Source organism: Notechis scutatus, chromosome 4 (assembly GCF_049901735.1).
Source record: "Notechis scutatus isolate UNSWTSFEM ecotype Mainland chromosome 4, rNotScu1.2, whole genome shotgun sequence".
NCBI lineage: Eukaryota > Metazoa > Chordata > Lepidosauria > Squamata > Elapidae > Notechis > Notechis scutatus.
Genome location: NC_142012.1, coordinates 30,354,012 through 30,372,450, shown reverse-complemented (window position 1 = coordinate 30,372,450; position 18,439 = coordinate 30,354,012). Strand labels below are relative to the sequence as shown.

General features: G+C 39.4%; 1 protein-coding gene and 1 long non-coding RNA gene across 3 annotated transcripts in view; one reads left to right on the top strand and one right to left on the bottom strand.

Annotated features, from left to right (window-relative positions):
* FREM3 (FRAS1 related extracellular matrix 3) overlaps window positions 1–14,014 on the bottom strand; it is a 60,748-nt gene extending 46,734 nt beyond the window's left edge. For both annotated transcript variants that reach the window (XM_026668626.2, XM_087963083.1), the window contains exons 1-2: window positions 8,827–14,014; window positions 7,661–7,750 (exon numbers count right to left, since the gene is read on the bottom strand). In XM_026668626.2, the coding sequence (XP_026524411.2) occupies window positions 7,661–7,750; window positions 8,827–14,014 (5,278 nt within the window). The remainder of the gene's footprint in view (window positions 1–7,660; window positions 7,751–8,826) is intronic.
* A 44-nt stretch (window positions 14,015–14,058) lies between these two features.
* Window positions 14,059–18,000, top strand: LOC148130687 (uncharacterized). The gene is made up of 2 exons (XR_015749217.1): window positions 14,059–14,191; window positions 14,521–18,000. It is a non-coding gene; the product is annotated as an uncharacterized LOC148130687 (long non-coding RNA).
* Window positions 18,001–18,439: the final 439 nt, after the last annotated feature.

Sequence of the window (18,439 nt, the reverse complement as noted above, 5' to 3'; positions counted from 1 at the left end):
TATCTCACAAACACTGCATTTTAAAATTGTTCTGTTGCTAGTTTAAGAAGGGTATCTTGTCTACTAGGCATTCTTTATAGATTTCCTTCATGCTATCATGTGATCTTATTGTGATCTTATTTATTCCTTGCTAAATTAGTCCCCAAGACTAATTTATACTGTTTGGTATATATATAATTTATACTGTTTGGTATATATACTCTTTGGCCACGGATTGATTTTCTCTGGTGGAAAACATTTGATTAAATGAGAGAAATGATCTTCTATTAGTGGAAATCTGTGTTGATTCACTCTTCCTTCCTTGTGTTCCCTTTTTTATGTCTAACCAAATCTATCCTAAAGGATTAAGAAAAAAACCAGAACAGTCGTGATATTGTGGATGTAAGACAATTTGGTAAAAATTATCTGCATTCCTTTCTAGCAATATGATTTATAATTCCTGGAATGCTTAGGCCTGTGTTGGCGAACCTATGGCACGCAAGCCACAGTTGGCACACAAAGCCATTTGTGCGGGCACATGAGCCCCAGGCAAACTTACCTTACTGCACATGCCTACACTCCCAGCTGATTTTTCGGCTTCCCAGAGGCTCGAGTGAAGCCTCTGCATCCTTTGGAGGCTGAAAAACAGGCCAGTTTCCACACTTCCTGTATTTCTGGAAATACCGGAAGTGATGAAACAGGCCCATTTTTCAGCCTCCAAAGGCTGCAGAGGCTTCCCTCGAGCTTCTGGGAGCCTGAAAAAGGCCTCAAATGGGCCAAAAATCAGTTGGGAGGCGCAATGCAGGTAAGGGTGCGATGGGGGGGGGGGGAAATCCTGTGCACATGCACACGGGCCCGTCCATGCGCATTGCCTTCTGGGTACTGGCATGTGAGCATGTACACGCGAGCGAGCATGCAATTTTTGGCACAGGAGCCCAAAAAGGTTAGCCACCACTGGCTTAGGCCAACTCTAAAGAATTTGGATCATAGTTAATTCATTTTACCATAGTTTTGCATTTCCATTCTGATAAATTCATAACTATATTCTGAATCTTGAAGTGGTATCTCAGAGTCTGAATAATGCCATAATAATCTGTTATTCCTATAATCTGCCTCTGTAAACCTAGGTGCTGCTTTTCAATGCCTGTAATTCTTAACATTTTTGCAATGTTGGATTCCTGGATAAATTTTTACTACCTCCAGAGCAGTTTGGATCCTTCAGAAAAGAACTTTTTTTCTGTCAGGAGGAAGTACTAGAAATGCAGACTAAAGTGTATAGACAGAATATTGAACAACTCTTATTTGGTATTACTATTAAAAGGGCTATATATGGAAGTCAGACATTTTTTACAGTAGACTATATCAGGACACAACTATTTTAAATTCAAAGAAAATGCTCCTGAATGGGGCAATGTGCTGTGCTTCTGAACAATTCAATAAAATCCTTTACCCATGTCTACTTGGATGAAGGTCAGAAACTGTGATACTGATTCATGCAATACATAGGTAGTATATGAATAAAGCAATCTAGCCTCTATCATAGAGAATTCTATAATAATAAAATTAATGCACAATGCAACTTTCTCTTAAAACTATAAAAACTCTTGAATCTAATAGATTTTTGGGTGACCAAAATCAAAGAATTGATTTAACATCACTGAACAGTACTACTCAGTTTTACCTGAGTAACTTTTTACTTGATGTTGTTACCATCCATAACTCTTTCTGGTTGATTATTAGGGACCTCATTAGCCCAAGTGCACGTATCTGATGTGTAGCGTGTATGTGTGTGTGTGTGTGTGTGTACACACACACACACACACACACACACACACACACTATATCCATCAATTTGATGGATCTACATTGGTAGAATGAGACTGGCCAGAAGATTTTTCTCCCCATTGCATTATCTCCTTGTGTGGCAGGAAGAATCCTATAACTCCTAAAGAACATTGAGTTGATGACATTGGGTTATTGAACATGTCATCCAGTGTCATAATGACAAGGAATCTAGTGCCACTTCTCCACCAAGCACACAAAGATTGATTTTGCATACTGTTGGTGCTGCGGAACCATGGTTTATACCATATGAAAGGCCATTTACTCCTGCAGACAGGCTCCATGGAAGGCAGTTGAACAATTCAGATAATATCTGAATACAACTGTTGGGATGCCTCCAATTTTTAAGTATTGCTGGATTGGCCTATTTTCTGCCTAATTTTCTGCCTAATAAGGCAAGTGTTTCTTATAAATATGGCGATTAAAACATCCTATCTAACAGCTAAAATGTTGCTGAAATTGTTTTGAAAAATCAGACATAAATGTAACTACTTTAAAGTATCTTTCTGTGAAAATCCATTATGTTAATTATAGGAAAATATTCTATTTCTTAAACATGACTGGAGATATATAATAAAAGGAGATTATTTCATCTTTGTATATAGTTCTATTAAGCAAGCGAATAAAACTACTTTCCTTATAAGGTTTATAAACTGTTTTGGAAACTGTTTTCATTGTTTACAATATATTTCAACATACTTTACAACTTTTTAAAAGTAAGTAAAATAAAAAATACATTAAAATTTTAAGTGAATAGATTTTCAAAAGGAGAAGATTACAGATGGTTTTATGTTCCTGGTTTGTTGAATAATATAAAAGCTATATCAGTTCCTACAAAACTGTGTTAATTTACCTAATAGAAGAATGCAACACTAATTATTATACTAATAAATAGTTAGTTCTCGACTTACAACCACAACTGAGTCCAAAATTTCTGTTGCTAAGTGAGACATTCGTTACGTGAGTTGTATTTTTTATTTTTTTTAAACAAAGTTTTTATTTTTTAGAACAAACATACGAACAAAATTACGTGCGTTTTATTATGACCTTTCTTGCCACAGTTGTTAAGTGAATCACTTCAATTGATAAGTTAGTAACCTGGTTACTAAGTGAACCTTGCTTCCCCATTGACTTTACTTTTCAGAAAGCCCCCAAATGTGATCATATGACCTTGGTACACAGCAATGGTCATAAGCAGGAACCAGGTGCCAAGCATCTGAAATTTGATCACATGATCATGGGCAGTGGTGGTATTCAGCCGGTTTGCACCGCTTCGGACAAACTGGTAGCAAGGATTTGGTGTGGGTCACCAAACCGGTAGTAACTTCTGGCTGGCCACACCCCTGCCCCAATCACTGGTCATTCGCTCACCCCGCCTGCCTGACGCTGACCCCGCCCAGTCACTCCTTAAGGTATTTCTTTTTTTTCCCCTCCCGACAATCATCTGTTCCTATGATCAGCTGTGCTGATTCCCCTCGCTTACTTACTGCTTCACCCAGGAGGCTTCCCTGAGGCCCAGGAAAGCAAAAAAATGGAGGGAGCAGCTCCCCTGCTCCCTCCATTTTTTTGCCTTCCTGGGCCCCAGGGAAGCTTCCTGGGAGCAAAAATGCCCCACCCAGGAGGCTTGTCCAAGGCCCAGAAGGCCCAAAAAATGGGGAAGGGCTGCAAAAAAAAGCCACATCCACCCAGTCACATGGCCACACCCACCCAGCCATGCCCACCAAGCCACACCCACAGAACCAGTAGTAAACTTTTTTGAAGCCCACCACTGATCATGGGGATGGTGCAAAGGTTATAATGTGAGAAACAGTCATAACTTGTTTTTTTAATTGCCCTGGCAATTTTGAAAGGTCGCTAAATGAACTACTGGACTACCTGTATTTTGCTATTCATTGAAAGATTTTTATACAATTATTTCAGTTTTTTATCACTGTTTAAGACAATAGGCAAATCAAGTTATAAAAGACAATAAATTGAAGCAACAAAGAGCTAAGTATGATGTACTATTCTGATTTGTAAATATAGTTAGCAGTATTTTAAGTTAATTCTAGGACATAATTAAACTTACCAAATATTAGCTTCTTCATGGTACAAAACCATGACCCAGAAAACCACATGTATATACTTTTCATATCACTGGAACACTCAAAACTGATTTGTTTAATAGTTATTACTGATATATGAAATATTCTATAATTCTATACAGAATATTCTATAATTTATAAAATGTAATAAAACAAATAAAACACTTCGTTTATTCTTTAATGAAGATTTGACTGTTCCTACCAAGCAAAGACAATTGTCAGAACAGAAAAGAAATTCAGCTATCCGGTTCTTTGCCTTACTGAAATAAATCGTTCTATCTGGTGTTTTATTTCACCTGTTACAGCAGAAGCTTAATGATATTTTCCATCCATTTTGTTTCTCTTGGCTTGTGTTCAATACTTTTCTTTCATTGTTATTAGTAGGAGTGCATGTTACAAGCCATTTATACTATTTATACAACGTTATTGATGACTGTAGTAGAAACATTTTTAAAAGGAGGATTCTTCCAAACTGTAAATTGATCAAATGTTTTAAAGTGCCACCTGCTGGGTAGGGCATAGAAATTATTTGATTGATCAAAGAAAATCTTATTTCTTGCCATCTACTATAAGTAGATTTCATACATCAATATGATATAAGCTCACCTTCTGTTTCTAAGATTTCCTGTTAAATTTGGGTTTAGAAAATGAACAAGTAAATTTACCAAAGTGTGATCGCCCAGGTATATACGACCATCTGGCCATCCTACTCTCCCAGCCTTATTTAGGTATTTGCTCATATCATTGGTCACTCTAATTAAATAGAAGCCATAGCAGCACATCTAGCTCCAATGCCACATTCTTATCCCTGCTCCAAACATCCTCGTACTCTGAAATGGGTTTCTTGTGAGGGAGGGGACAATACACATAGATACTGCTCTAAAGGAATGCCCAGCAGTTCAGTATTTGGGGGCTGTCCTTCTCTTAGTTTATCAAATAATGCATATGTGCTCAAATAGTGCTCCTACCATCTTCAAATGCATTTTCTCCACATCACTCTCTCCTTGTTCTCCTGAAGGAAGTATAGGGTGGAGTTTGTCTCAATGATGTGCTAAATCACATACAGATATCAGGCACTTTGAAACTTTAAGGAAATCTCCATGCAGGTTCTTTAGATGTGTTCCTTTCATTTATTTCTAATCACCATTTACTATTGAGAGCAGAAGAAAACAATAGACAAACTATTTCTTCCTGTTTATTCATTTCCCAAAATTTCTTCCCAGCAATTCTCTGTGTGTGTGTGTGTGTTTGTGTAAAAGAGAAAGAGAGAGAGAGGGAGCAAACACAGGGGTATAAAGTCATTGCAGTTTCTTCCAGTTCTGGTAATCACTGCAGCTCCTGCAGAATTTACTGGAACCAATATAACTAATTAATGTAGAGTCATGTATATGAGATGAGTGGCCTACAGTACTGTATACTGTATACATACATACTGTGTAAATATATTAATTAACTAAATAAATAAATGAAGATTTCTGCCTCACTTATCCCATATGTTGTATTATTAGAAGAATTACTATGCAATATATTATAATTCATTATTTCAAGTCTTCTTGTGACTTCTTTCAAAAGCTAAATGTATTCTCCTGGTTACTCAATTTCTATTCCACAAGATTTTTGTTTTTAATTATTATGCACCTATGCAATGCACAGATAGAGAGTTGCATTATCTATTGTAATTAGAAATAATGCACCTGAGGGCATTTCCTTCCTGCTCTGCCAGTAAATCTGAACATCATATTACATTTAGTCATACAGCTCTTAAAACCAATTATCACCTATCAGCTGCTTCACATTATCTATTACCTTCATTACTCTCAGAAATATTAAGAAACTTCTGATGCATGCATGTGTCTTCACTCTTATAGAACCTCAGTTATTAGCCTCTCATCTTTGGTACATGATTGTACCCTATGAAATCAATCACTGTTTACTCCAAAGATAGTGCCACTTTTACAAAGTTCATATACTGTATGCACAAAAGAAACCATATTCATCTTATATATGTTTAGTACATATGAATTTCAAACAAAATAGTAAATAATTTTTGCTTAACAGAAATCCAGGATTAAATTTAAACAGCTACTGTCTCATATGGTTTTCAGAAAACACAAACATATATAGAATATATTTTGGAATGTAATAAGGTGCCACATCTTTGTTGTTTTTTTAAATATTGAGTGTAATGCAAACATCCTCCAAATAAGAAATTTCACGTACAATTAATATTTCATTGTACATTGTATAAGAATACTTTTGCCTGAAGGCAAAATTATCAAAGCGTGTGACTTTCCTTTTAAAATCTAGGAATAGTAATAAAGCCTGTGATCATTGTTATCATTAAAGACTTTACTGATAAATCAGAAAAATTGTAGCTCATAACTGCTTTTTTTTTTAAAAAAAAGTATATGTTCTTTATCACAATCTTATGCATGTTTAAATGAAAGGAAATCCTACTGGATCTAAATAAAATTAATCCTTGGTGTGGTTAGGACTGGAGAGTTATTTGCATGATGAATGTGATATATCTCAAATTATCACTTACTCTAATGGATATTAAAGGCTAAAGTGGGAACAGAATGGAGGACAAAATAGACTTCCGGCTTTTCTAGTACAGCTCTTTCCATGTTACACCCTTATACATATCATGCAATCCTCCATGACCTGGCTGCCTTCCAGCTGTATGCATTTTAACTCCCAGAATTTCTCAGCCAGTTCCATCATTCCACAGGTGAACATTTTGGAAAGGGGCCTAGTTGTGGGATGACTACTCTTATAGCCAATATACTGCCAAATACAGATTAAAATGCTAAACAATTAGATACGCCAGGATTTTAGTCTCATCAAGTGATTATAATATACATGATTATTTTCATATATTGTCCCATAGCATTCTTTCCTCAATCATATAGTTATTAAAAAGAATGAGAAAAAATGTTTTTAAAAGTTGGAAACTCTAGATCTGAATCTCCATTTCTATCTCTGCCTACCCCATGCTTACATACAGTTTTCCCCATCTTTCAACATTTTTCACCAAATCATGATTTTAATAGGACAGAAGTAGAAATGATTAAATATATTGTAAGTAGTTATATTGATTGTGTAATGACAGTGCAGCATTTTTGTATCTGAGGTTCTTCAGAGTACCGTGTTTCTCCAACAATACGGCCTCCACCAATAGGAAGGCCCAGCATGTTTTATCAGCATAAAATCAAATTAAGCCCCTCCCCGAATGAGATGGAGTTGCAAGAAACACATGCTCATCAATAATAACCAAAATAACATTTAAAAAGTCCAATTAGGATGTATAATTAGTATTTGCACAGTTACCAGATTATAATGACATTTGATTGAAAATTATTACAACAGAAATATTCAAACCTTTCCTATCAATTCATGGAGACTGTTACAATGTATTTCTTTATTTCCTAAATCAGGTTTCACACTGATGGTACTGTCTCTAAAGAAGCCATTTCAAATCTCTAAATAAGGTATAATAATGTATCTATAGCAAACCAAACCAAATTGTAATTTCCATTTGTTGTGTAATCTTGTATATGTATGTGTATGTGTGTTTGTGTGTGTTTCAATATCTCTGAGCACAAAAGGACGTGTTTTTTTAAAAAAGCAGTTTCAGTATATGCAATGTATTTTGTGCAGCCTGAATTACAACAAATTCACAATATTCGATGCCAATATTCATATGCACACCACTTTAAACCTACTGAACCAGTGTAAAAAACAGAAAATCTTACCATTATCTTCAACTGAAAAATAGAAGATATCACTCGTAGCATTTTCACGTTCTTTCAAGGCATAACATATCTTCATGTCATCGATATCAGCTGATGGAATGAGAAAAGTTACACAAGTCACCACAATGCTGACCTCAAAATCTTTTCAATACAGATTAAATTTACCCCTTTTGCTTTTGTTTGTTTAGAACCAGCATATATTTATGTATGTATCCTACACAACATATTAATATCTGAAAAGGTTTAATATTTCCCCCTTTGTCATCTGGAGTACCAAATCTAATGCCCTTCAGATGAACCCAAGCTATTCAGGTGCTCAGACTTCAATGTCCAGAAAGAGATTATGATTATGTTTTATCAGCATAAAATGCAAAGCATCTGGTTGGAGAAAACTGGTTTAAATGATTGTGAGTCACTTGTTTTCATTTAGAACCTATAGCTAGGTGTACACATAGTACCATTAGAGTATATAGAACAAACCATAGTAGTTCACTCATTATGCTAAGCCATAAAACATTTACAAATCTTAGTATAAAGAACAAACAAGTCTCATTAAATCTTCATGTGTGAATCCAAGCTATTAATTACTATATGCTCAGAGCACCTAGAATGAAATATAAAACTGATAGATTGTGCTGGTTGTAATCACTGAATAATACCACAATAATCAATGGAATGACATCACAGCAAAATTGTTTTCTTATTCCATTGGGTAATACATAAGTGTTTATATACTGCTAATATATAACAAAATTTTAGAATGTTGAGAATTTGTAAAAGTTAAATATTTTACACTGCCAAACATCTGAGAATGCTCATATAATAACCCATATAAATCTATGGCAATTTTAAAATGTATTTGTGTTCCTAGTGCAAAGCCACTTGACCTACAATGGACTGAGCTCTTACTGATGGATATAAGCCATTATGGGGTAGGAAATGCTTTTGGCTAGACAGGATTATGAATCCAGCTAATTTTGAACCTGGCAACAAACCAAGTTAAATAATGGATTGGATAGGTATGAGCCTATAAAAGATTAATTTTTGTGTAGATGTTGATCTGTAAATATGATTTTAAAACAAATTCAAACAGATTTCATTGTTTTAGAAACATCAACTTTCTAAAAAAATTCAATAAATAAAACTAGTGATTACATAGTACTAACCTTGGGAAAAGGATTTGACACTTGCATTTCCTAGACCAATATTAATGAGAAATCCATGTTTTGGCCCATCTGTGATCTTATATTTCAATAATTTGTGTGGACTATCTCTGTCTTCTGCTTTCAGAGACTTGCTAGTTATTAGGAAGCCCAGATGTCCAGTTGCTATATTTCTCAGTGTGGAGACACCCTTGTTCACTACTATTTGTGGTATTCCATTGTCTAAAGCATTGATCTGAATTTTCATCATCTGTGGGATACGTGTTTCAAGGATGGTATCAGGAAAAACATAAAAATCTGGATGTGTCCCATCTGTTATAGTGAAAGAGAAGCTATCCTGATTAGTTTCCGTGCCATCATGTTTGTAGCTGATCATATTTTCATTTAAGTCTTGTTTAGTGAAGCTCGTGACAGAATAGCTGTTGTTATAAATAATTTGACCATGTACAGGGACTTGGGTAATTATGAAACGGAGCAGATGATCAGGTGTATCCCGATCATCCACATTTAGCTCAAATGGTGTGATCAGTCTGGTTTCCCCTTCTTGAACTGTGAGGTCATGTAATGTGAGAACTGGCTTCTTATTGTCCACATCAGTAATAGAAACTCTAAAAGTACGGAAGACTGGATTATAGCCATCAGTCACTTCAAACTCAAAGCTATCCATCTTCACCTCATCATCTGCAGTGTGGATGTAATAAATCTTGTTGCCAGCTAGTTGAAGCTGAGTGAAGGTAGTGACAAGAACTCCAGGGTTGTCAGAATTCTCTAAATGACCTCTGCTTGGTGCCCGTGTGATGCTGAACCTAAGTAGTTCATCAGGACTGTTGATATCACTTGTACTGAGGAGATCTGTAGTGAGAGTCACTTTACCACCTTCTTTCAGAGTGACTCCTTTATTGATCACTTCAGGAAACACCATATCAATGCCGTTGATAGTAATGTAAAAATATCTGTCTATCAAGGGATTGATGCCATCAGTGACATCAAACTTAAATAAGTCATGGAGTCCCTGTTGGCCCATATGTGTATAACATATAGATTTATGATCTATGTCATCCTGTGTGAAATTCATGCCAAGTGTAATGTTATATAGCACCTCTTTTTCATTACTTATATGCTGTAATAAGCCATGCCTGGGGGATAAACGAATAATGTAAGTAAGCATCCTGTCTTCTGAGTCTATGTCAGTGGCTTTGAGATCTTGACTGGTGATAACTTTACATTCCCCAACATCTACTTCTAAGCCATCATTGATGGACATCCGGGGTGTTTCATCATCAACCAAAATAACCATTATTAATACTTCTTCTTCCACTGTGTGTAGACCATCAGTAAGTTGGATTTTGAAAGAGTCCTCTTTAGTTTCTGAGTCATCATGCTCATATATAATGCTAGATGCTTCCTGAATTTCTTCTAGAGTGAAATTGGTAACAGACACAGTACCGGTAGCCAGCTGGTTAACAATCTGCCCATGCTTTGGAGGAACAGTTATAAAGAAGTGCAATTTATCTGGGGGAATATCGCCATCAGCACCATTGAGAATGGGTGTATCAATTACCAAACTCATTCCTTCCAACACCACAAACTCACGTACAAACAATTCGGGCTTCTCATCATTAGTTGGGATAATGATAATTGGAAAGAACTGAGGTGGTGAAAAGTTGATACCATCAGAACACTGGAAAGTAAACCTGTCTTCTAAAGGTTCTATCCCCTTATGGATGCTCTGAACATAATTGATATGACCAACACGAATATCTTTGATGGAAAATGCACTGATGGGAATCCCAGCTCTGGATTTTTCAGATCCTGGTGCTGGAGAGATATTTTCTAGGTATCCAGCAGTTGACTGTGTTAGAATGGTACAGAGAACATCATCTCTGGGAGTATCAATATCTTCCACATCCAGCAGTTCTAACCTTAGCACATTCTTTCCTCCTTCATGAACAGTGAATGGTTCTTCTCCCAACATAACTTCAGGAGCAATGTTGTCCACTGGCAAAAGAGTTACAGTCACACGCACTCCTTCTATTGTGCTTCCTCTCACCACCCACTCACTGGACCGATCAGAGATAGTAAGATTGAAAGAATCCGTCTGCTTCTTCAATCCAATCTCTCCACTATTGTGAGCATAAACGACTGTTCCGCTTATGAGATCCTCTTGAGTGAATTTTTTAGAGGGTATTCCATCCACTAAAATGCTACCCAGCTTAGGGGGGTCCTCTACAATAAAAGTTAATGCCAGTTCATCAGTATCCTCATCTGTGCCCTGGATAAGAGAAGTAGTTATTTCAGTAGCACTATTTTCCAGAACATCAATAAAGGCCCCCAAAAGTCCATTACTACCAGGGACCATGATGCTGGGACGTTCATCATCAACTGGTTGAACAGCAATTTTAACTGTGATTGGTACTTGATGAACTTCATCACTTACTTCTAATTGAAAGGAATCACTTCTGTACTCATCACCATTATGCTGATAAGATATGCGACCATTAGCAACGTCATCTAAAAGAAAAGATTCACCCTGTACCATTAATGCCTCCTCCAGGTAGCGCAGGTAGCCATGTTGAGGTGCTTCAGTTAAAGTGAAGACAATTCGGTCAGTGTCTGTATCTTTATCAGTAGCATCTAGTTGCATGGTGGTGAGAAAGAAGGTGTGCCCCTCAAAAACTGTGAAACCAGCATTGGTTATTTGTGGGGGCTGATTATTCACTGGCTGCAAGAAGAAAGTGAAAATACCTAGCACGGAATTACCAGCTGCATCTTCTACGCTGTAAGTGAATTGTGCTATTCTTGGAGTAATGCCAAGTTCTTGGTCTGGTGGTCTATAGGCCACTTTATGATGATTTATCTGTGCTTGAGTGAAATGGGTAATAGGCACTAGAGGGCTGTCAGTCAATACAATTTCACCTGCCAAAACAGGGTGATTTTCGTCAATATCAGTTGGTGATGTAAGCACTGTATATTTCAGCTCTCTGTCATCTGTGTCCAAATCAGTATAACACAGATAATGCTTCGTGAAATGTGTCACCTGGTATTCCAGGACAGTCATCTGTAAAGTTGTCCCTGGGTATAGTTCTGGAGATAGGTTATCTACTGGCTGTATCTTGATGATAAATACCTGTTCTTCAGATTGATTTGGAGGGTCATTATCATCTTGGAGATAGAATACAAACTGGTCCATCACTACATTGGTGCTATGAGGTCCAATATGTCTGTAGAACAACTTTCCATGTAGGATATCCTCTTGCAGCCATTCAGTCACTACCTTCTCATATATAGCCTCACTGTCTATAAAATGCCAGGAGGATGGATCACTATGATCTTCTTCTATCTCTTCCTTTTTTTCATAGGATGATGGAACTTCTTCCTGACGCAATAGAAGCTCACCAAAATGTTTCCGGATAGGTATATCTGAAGACTTTTCAACCTCCTTAACAACAAATCGAATAGTTGAGTCATCAGAATCTATATCAGTAGCACTGAGAACAAAGGGTGAGATCTGCACTATCTGGTGCTCACTTAGGACCAAGCCAGTGTTGGCATTAAGGAGTGGTGGTTGATCATCATCAGGGGCAATTGTAATTGGATAAAAAAACTCCACCTGGTGTTGTCCATCGTTCATGCGGAAGATAATGTTATCACTGAAACTGTGCTCACTGCCATCATGCTGGTAGATCACCTGTCCAGCTTCCAACTCTGCTGCAGTAAAAAAATGACGACCAGGAGACGCACCCAAAACTCTCAGTTCCCCATGTTTTAGACCTCTTGTAACCCAAATCTTCACTTCGTCTAAGTTGTCCTCATCACTGATTACAAGATTGTCAGAAAGCGGCCTTGACTGGCCTTCAAAAAGCATCATCTGAGGGCCGGCAATTCGATTAAAGACAGCCACCGGAGCCAAAGTGTTCATAGGCTTCACCACCACCACGAAGGCAAAGGGGTCTGAAGAGGCACCCTCAGGGTCCAACACCTCCATCTCAAGCTGGAAGAGGCGCTCATGGTCTGAGTCCACTGTAGGAGGTTGGTAGGCAATCTTCAGCTCCCTCAACTCCCGCTGCGTGAAAGACGTGAGTGGCCGACTAGGATCATCCGTACTTATCAAGTAACCAGTTGTCACGTCCTGCCCTCCAGCACTGAGCCAGAGAGAGGTGAGATTAAATAGCAGCAGATCTGCCGGGCTCTCCAAGTCCTCCGCCGCCAACATGTCAGGGGTGATGGCGGTAAGCACAAACTGGTCCACCTCCATCATGAGCAAAGCCACAAAGCTGGGCTTGGGGGGCGTGTTCTCAGCGCCCTCCCGGATCCGAACCACCAGCTGAAAGTATTCCTGCTGGCTTAGGCTGTCGGGAGAGCCGCTGTCCTCCAGCACTTCCACCCGCATCGGGATGTGGTCGCGGTTGGGCGAGGGCGTGGGAGCCGTGTGCTGGTAGCGGATGCCCTCGCTCAGGAAGCGGCGGCACTCGTTGCTGTAGCCCGGCGGCAGGGGGAGGCCGCGGGCGTCGATCAAGCGCCCGTAGGAAGGCAGGTGGTTGCCGCTGCTGGGCGCGTGAGGGAGGGCTGTGAGGCGGCAGTGGCGACGGCCGGCTTCTCCCTCCTCGGCGAAGGCCAGCACTTTGGCGTCCAGGGGCTGGCTGAAGCCCCGCAGCTTCTCCACGGCGAGCGGCAGGTGGCGGCTGAGGAGGCGCAGCTGCTGCGACAATACCTCGGCCTCCAGCGCGAAAGGCACCACGAAGGTGCGACCGGGGGAGTCGTAGCGGAGCTGGAGGCTGAGGCGGTCGCGGCCGGGGCTGCGAGACCCGTAGTGGGTGTAGGTAACCTCTCCGGGGCCGAAATCGCAGGGGAAGCGTTGTGGGGAGAGCGCCCCCGGGCGGTGAGGCGCAGGCCCGCTCTCCAAGACGGTCACGCTACACTTGTCGCCCGGCTGCACGCGGATGACCAGGTCGCGGACGGGGTCCAGGGAGACGGAGCGGCCGAAAGGCACGCGCAGTCCGCGGTTGGCCACCAAGATCCCCGCGGCGGCCCCGTCCAGAGCGTCTGGTTCCGCCGGCTGAAGGAGAAGCGACGGCCCGGATGAGTTCGGCTGCGGCTGGGTGGTCCCGAGCCCAGCCAGAAGGGAGAGCAGGAGCAGCGCCGCCCCGGAGGGCGCCCGGCGGCGGCGAAGGTGCCTAGGCGGTTCGGCCATGCCGCCTCTTTTGCTGCCTCTTTCTCTCTCTCTTTCCCCCCGGCGTGGGGCGGTGAGCGCGAGTTCCGACGGACTTTGGGACCCGGGGACGGCAGGGCGGACGACCAGGTGCCGGAGCCGGGCTTCTGTGCTGCTCCGGAGCGGGGCTCTCTGGGACTCGGCCACTGCCTGCCGCAGGTACTCGAGGGGAGGGGAGGAGAGGGAGCGGGGTGGGAGCTGGCAGCCCCTCGCACCGCCCAGGAACTGCCTCCCCCTCCCCGGCCCACCCAAGAACCGAGGCTTCGTTTCTCCGCTGCTCGAAGCAGCCCCCGAAAGGCGGCAGGGGGGGGAAGACCCTCCTCCGATCTCGCTTGCAAGGAGGGCAGAGCTTATGGCTCCGAGGCTAGGATCCCGTTTGCAGCGAAGAGAAGACGGTTCCGTCTCCAGCAATCTTTGCCTCCGGGGCACCGGTTTTTAAGGCGCGAAAGAGCAGCGCTAGGGTGACACTGCGTCTCTGTCCTTTGCAGGTGGCTGCTGCCTTTGCTCCCGCGGGTGAGAGAGCAACGAGGAGCTGAGGCCCGGTCCAGCAAAGGCGGTAAAAATGTTCTCTTGCACTTCTCCGAGGCGCTTTGCTGCTACTGCTGCAACACAGTCTCTCTCCTCTCCTCTTGGAAGTTATCAGGGATGCGTTCGGCTTAGGGTGCATTCTGATTCAGGCAGAATGTGTTGTGTTGCATCCTTGGTGAACCCAACTTTTTCTTCCATTAGATCAGACAGGAATTCTAAACCAGAATCCCTGGGGATTGTCAAATCCATTCATTCTCATCAAGAATGTTTTTTTTTTTTGGGGGGATACGAAGACAACATATTTGCCAAATTCATAAGAGTCTGACAATTCTGATAAAAACAAGCTGTCCTTTAATGTTAGGAACTCACAGATTCCTCCTTTTGAGAGGAATCACATATGCCAGGCTGGCAGGTGCCCTTTGCTGATCCAAGCTTGTATGGAGGTCTTCCTGATTGTGAAGCAAATAAAGTGGACTGACTAAAGCAAGGGTGGGAAGTACAGCTTTAGAGAGGAAGTTTAGGCCTCCTGCTAACGTTTGAGTTTGCTAATTATACATTTTGCAGTGGTGCAGAATCTTTAAATCAGATATTTATATATATATCTCATTGGCCTGTGAACTGCTAGTATGTAAATGCTCTTATTTTACAATCATGCAGACTGACTTGGGAATTAGCCCTGTTATATTACAAACAAATTTAGGTGCCTTGTACTATTGCATTTGTCAGTGCATCTATTTAAAGTCTCAAAAGATTTTTAGAAGCTGGAAAGATTTATGGGAATAAAAGTACATTCCTTAGGCCATATAAGTTAATTTATACATTTATAAACTAACACAAACCTCTCACAACAATAAAAATTAGAAAAGTAAAGAAATTATGTAAAACAAACAACACATCATCCACCCAATGCTGAAGTTTAATAATTGCAACAACATATATACAGTACTCATCGAAAACTGGCTCATCTACCATCCATGGTATTTCTAGGTTCCCTATATTTTTGTACTTTGTGCCCTCACTATCCCTTTTTACCACTTCTAGTATTGCTGGAGTAGTTGCTTCCCAACTTCCATTATAGTGATTTCAAAACTGGGAGAAATTGGGAGCTTCAGATGATAAGTTTGAACGTTGCTCGTAAGAGATTTTAAAAATTGAGTTTAATTTTATACTTTTGCAAAGATTTAAAGAAACTTTTAAGATGTGTGTGTATTGTCTGCTAAGATCTTTGCATCTAGAGATACCAAATAAAAGATGAGAGAAATTGCAATCTTCTTGTCTCAGTTTAATAATGCAACAATTAAAGGGTTAGAAATGAAATTTCTGAATGGGGTTCTAAAATATTTATATGCTTTGTGTAATAAGATATTGTGGCAATATATGCCCTACAGTTGCTGTATAAGGTTTCCCCTTGTCTCATAATTTTGAACTATATATACTACTTAGACAACTCAATACAACAGCCTACAAAGGGTCACTACACACTCTGTCATTCATAGAAGTCGAGGGTAGAATGCATGTGGCCCACAATTTTGCCTCCTGAAAAGCAAAATTACTCAAAAAATACTGGCATGATTTTTGCTACTTTATTAAAACAGGTGCATTAAGACTTTGCCAGGTGAACGCACATAATCTGCACTGAGCCTCTCCTAAAGCCTCTTTCCCCAAGAGGGCTAAAAAGGCCATCCTTGCCCATTAAAGATCTCATAAGAATTATCAAAATCTTAAAGAGATTTTGCATCAAAATGACATGTGATGAAACCTAACCAACTGAGATGGGGGAAACCTAACCAACTGGGATGCTGATCAGTTGTATAAGATTAATTACTGAACAAATTTATATTTATTTCTATGCCCTTTCCATTTCTCATTTGTATGACTTTGCATGAAGTAATTCAGCAGCAGAGAAATTAAAATTCTCACCTACTGCTCATTTATGTTAATTTTATTTACTGAGTATCCTGTGAAATCCCTGTTACAACTAAACTATTCTGTCATATTGCTAAAAAAAATTCAAAGCATTTAAATACTTACAATAATTGTTTTACTTTTGCTTGACCAGGCAGTCTCTTGAAGGGTTATTAACTTAAAATACAACAAAGGAATGGCTTACTTATTAGATAAATTCTTATTTATAGGGATTGCCAATCAGCATGAATAAACTTCAGCATTCCAAAGCACGTTTCTTAATAAATTACCACTACTATTTGAACAAAGTACTGAAAGATGTTTATTTGAAAATCGTCCTTGATCTGAAATTTTGGAAATGAAAGAATTATTGTCGTTTTAGCAATTCATTGGATTTTGATTATATTTTTAAAAGTACGCTTGAAAAAATAGCAAGATTATGATTATAGTTTTCTCTGACAAACCAAGTTTTATAGCAGCAACAGTAAAAACATTGTAGGTTATATTTTTAGCCGAGCATGAATAATATATGTAATATATATGTATGTATGAATGAGTTTATTCCCCTCCATTTCCAGTTAATGTGAAATTGATTTCTATTACCTTAGTAAATATTACTTTGACTATGAAAACCATGTTGTACACAAATTAACCTTTAGGTGGTAAGTTGAGTAGTCTATTGCGGTGTCCCTTTGATGTATCTAAGAGCTGATATTTCAGAGTAGATTACCATGGTAATTACGAACTGCAGGCCATGTGAACAGAAAGGTCTTTCACAAAACCTGATTTATGGTAATGCACCATCCCGTCACACTATGATCCTTTATTCACAGTCTCATCAAAAACAGGCATCAGGATGACAGATTGAAATGGCTATGAATGTATTGAGATATTTACTATATAAGCAGATATTTGATTCTTTATTTAACTTGGACAAATTGCAGGAAGATTTTTATGAGACTGAAACTAACTTAATCTTAAGGAAATTCAGGTTGTATAATGAAATTGTTTTTTTCATGTAATTTGTAATCATATACCTGCATATGAATGGATAATAAATGCATACAATTACAGGCAGTCCTCGACTTACCAGCACAATTGAGTCCAACAGTTCTGTTGATAAATGAGACATCTGTTAAGTGAGTTTTGTTCCATTTTCTTGCCACATTTCTTACGTAAATATTTTGTTACATTAGTAATGTGGTTGTTAAGTGAATCTGGCTTCCCCATTGACTTTGCTTGCCAGAAGGTTGCAAAAGATAATCATATGACCCTGGGACATTGCAACCGTCATAAATGTGAGTTAGTTGCCAACTGTCTGAATTTTGATCACATGACCATGGGGATGCTGCAATGATCTTAACTGTGATAAATGGTCATAAGTCACTTTTTTCCATGCTGGTGTAACTTTGAAAGGTCACTAAATGAACTGTTGTAAGTCAAGGACTATCTTATTGAAATATAATGCTTTTTAAATCATTCAGCATTAAAAGAGCAATTATAAATACAAAATAAAGTTCACTCCCCCCCCCAAATTATAAAAATACTGCTAAGAAAATGGTGTCTGTTATTTATTTTATTATTTCCACAACTATGTTTTCACAACTTATAATTCATTATTAAATCCATAATTATGAAATTAACTCAGCTGTTGGTTTGTACAACAATGAAGCTCCAGCAAATCACAGTGGCTGGATGTCTACAATACACTGGGCCACAAACAAGATAACCATATTTTAGCTTAGTAACATAGCAACTCTGTTGATATTTGGTTTCCTTCCAACAATGGGAGTGTTTCTTCCACCAATGGAGTTCAGTGGGAGATACAGTACTGCAGGAGTAGGAAAGATGTCATTTAATTACTTGGCTTCTGTCTGACTGAATTATTTCTGCAGTTCTGACTGTCATCTCTAGTGGTGTTGTGCATGTCCCATAGTACTCCAAAGCAATGGTGGAAGAATACAGAACAGCGAA